Below are 3,392 nucleotides of genomic sequence, written 5' to 3' on the forward strand. Positions count from 1 at the left end.
TGAATTAGTTCTAGACTTCAGTAGTAATGAGTTAAGTAGAAAGAAGAATTAAACAGTGAAGATAATACATTTACGAGACTATATAAAAAACAACAGCAAAGTTATGACAAAGATAATTTTTAATATATAAAATGAAAACTACTGTACACTCCACACAGAATGTCATTTTTTTTGTCTTGGTTGAAAAATTATATATTATTTCATGTACATTGTGTGCATAATAAATGTATTTATATATCATATGTGTATATTCACTGATTATATGTTATATCAAGGAAGATTTTCTGATTTTTAAATGACTACTTGGCATAGTGGCAAGGCAAGTTTATTTATATAGCACAATTCAACAACAAGGTGATTCAAAGTGCTTTACAGACACATTAAAAAACAAAAACAAATAAAAAGCATGATTTAAAATGGGGGGGAGAAAAAAAAGGAAAAGTAGATAAAATCAGCAGTTAAAATGTAAGTTTTGAAGTTTAAGCTTACAAGTAAAACAGTGTGGATTTGGTGCTTTATTCAAATGCACAGGCAGCCAGTGTAAAGACCTCTGAGCTGAGCTGATGTGGTCCACTTTTTTGGTCTTAGTGAGGACTCGAGCAGCAGTTCCGAATGAGCTGTAGTTGTCTGACTGATTTTTTAGGTAGACCTGTAAAGATGCTGTTACAGTAATCAAGCCTACTAAAGATGGCAGGTAGTGTTTTTTTTATGACATATATACACTGGGATAGCATATTCAATGGTGTCACTATGTTAAGTATTTGACTAATAAGCTCAAGTTGTGTTTGACCTATATACACAGATTAACTGTTGTCTACATTTATATCATATGTTAACTCTTGATGCACAGCTGTTGTTTTGCAGACTAATAATTCACATAAAGAGGTAGTTTAGATAGTTTTATGTTTGGTTTTGATAGGTTCATGACTTATACTTCTAAAAAGAGGACAATTTGTTGTTACTTTATTATTCCTATTAACATATACGAAATAAAACATTCGGTCAATCAAAACTAAGGGACATTGCCAGGATACAACTATAACTGAAAGTCACTAATGACGCTATCAGTCTGTGAGAGGTGTAGGAAAAGGAGGTCATGGACATTTTGTATTTCTTTGTCTGCCATGATGTATCACTCATGAAGCGGCATCTATAACTTTGTCAGTTTTGTTGCTTTGTGTTGACTGACAACCATGAGAAGTCAGCACTCAGTTAGCTAAAAAAATTAAGAATCACAGGGTGACTTTTTAAATAAAGATTAATTAGTGTCACCCTCTGTACTTTAACGTGAATATGTGCAAAATATGGCATTTGTAGGCGGTTACATACGTCATATTTTTAACAGTATTGTTGGGTGAGAAGAGGAGGTTTCTGACAGATTCAGAATAAGCTGAGCAACTTAATTTCAATAAGTCAAAAACCTTGTTGCCTATCCATTATGTCTGACAGAGTGAAACCAATTTTTTTTTATTATTGACAATTTTACAGCAGCAAAATAGTAAATATTATATACCTTTAGTAAAGCTGGTTGTTGATGAATCCACTCCAGAAGAGTCACTGATCAAACTGTGACACATTGATTATATATAAACCCATTCTGAGAAAAAAAAAACCTGCTAAATTTGGCTTTCAGAAAAAGTCTGAAACCAAAATGAGATCATCTGTATTTTCCAGTGGCTACTGTATGGGTTTTCTGTCAGCATCTTGTTTTGTAATCTAAATGAAGTCTCTTTATTACCCGTGAAAGACGGCTGTAGTGAAACAAGTTTGAAAAAACACCTTGTGTGTCTTCAAAAAGTAACATGTGACTAAAACATCAACAGCATCAAGGTTGGATTCTTGTGGAAACATAACGTGAGGATTGAAGCTAAACTTAAAAAAAAAAAATTATTGAAAGAAACCTTTGCAAACAGATCAAAACCAGATTTGGACAAATGAGAAGGATTTTCCGTAATAATGTCAGTTTGCTTTTCTTTTTAATGCAACATTTCTAAAATACTCTATGATCTCACAGGATGACGTTCATCCTACACACTCTGCTTCACTAGAAGTGGTTTTCACAACCACACATTATATTTAAACCTGTGAGTTCTGAGCCATCATTGTTGAGGAATCTAACCCTACGCGAAGTTTTACTTTTTCTAAATTGTTGCGTTGTCAGCAAAGAATGTAACGATTCCTACTAACATGCATCAAAAATGACATTTTCTCCAAAACATAAAGGTAATGGTTAGGGTTTAGGGTCATTGCCGATGCTGACTCATATATCTTTATATCTCTAAAGCAAAACATAATGTGGTGGCGCGAATCAGGGACACACACAGACTCACACAGGATGCTTTGTGTACATTTCGGTGGTTCTGAGCCACATCACAAACACACATCTGTCCATACTGATCACCACCAGAACGTAGACACTGGCAAACATGTTCAGAAAGCTGATGGTGGTGTTCAGCTCAAACATGAAGTTGCCAAAAGGCCAGAGGAAACCTGAAGCTACGTAAGTCACACTCAGGGGAAGAAATGATACAAAGACGAAGTCAGCCACAGCAAGGTTGAGGAACCAAACTGTGTTAACAGTTTTCTTCATCTTGAACCGGATCACCCAGATAACCACTCCATTCCTGAGCACACCACAGATAAAGGACGGGGAATAGAGTATGAGAGACATTGTGTTGTGTATCAGCCCAATATCCTTGCCAATATCAGGTGCAGTTGTACCGATTAGATCAAAGGAGTCGTTGGTCGTCTCCATCACTGTCTTAAGAATGACATAAAGAAACAACAAAATTAAATCATTTTGTAATGTCTGTTTTTCAAAGCTCTTCTTTCAGATGTGCATGCACACTATCAGTAAAAAGTTTGGACACACCTTCTCATTTAAACGTTTTTCTTTATTTTTCGTACTTTCTACATTGTAGATACATAGTGGGGACATCAATTACATGATGTAAGATATATGGAATTATGTAGCAAAGACAAAATGGATAAATAACTTTAAATATGTCGTATTTTTTAGATTCCTGAAAGTAGCCACCCTTTGCTTTGTTGACAGCGCTGCACTCTGATTGGGGCCATTGTCTTAAGGTCATTGCCTTGTTGAAAAATAAATGATAGTCCAACTAAATGCAAACCAGATGTCATTGCAGAATGCTGTGGTAGCCATGCTGGTTCAGTGTACCTTCAATTTTGAATAAATCCCTAAGATGAGCGGGTGAATTTTAAGACTGAAGTTGTTGAACAAGCTTATTTGACTGAAAAGAAACAAGATCCCTTTTTTAATCCACTAGGACAAAGAGTATTATCGAAACTAAAATTGTATAATGAAATACTAAAATAATCAAATTAAATAATCAATAATAAAAAGATTTTTTGACAGAAAAGCACTGAGA

General features: G+C 34.6%; 1 protein-coding gene across 1 annotated transcript; it reads right to left on the reverse strand.

The window, feature by feature from the left end:
- Window positions 1–2,326: 2,326 nt before the first annotated feature.
- Window positions 2,327–2,755, reverse strand: LOC146508044 (chemerin-like receptor 2). The gene has a single exon (XM_085178117.1). The coding sequence runs from the start codon at window positions 2,753–2,755 to the stop codon at window positions 2,327–2,329; it is 429 nt and encodes a 142-aa protein (XP_085034243.1).
- Window positions 2,756–3,392: the final 637 nt, after the last annotated feature.

This window comes from Neolamprologus multifasciatus, chromosome 11 (genome assembly GCF_963576455.1).
Source record: "Neolamprologus multifasciatus chromosome 11, fNeoMul1.2, whole genome shotgun sequence".
NCBI lineage: Eukaryota > Metazoa > Chordata > Actinopteri > Cichliformes > Cichlidae > Neolamprologus > Neolamprologus multifasciatus.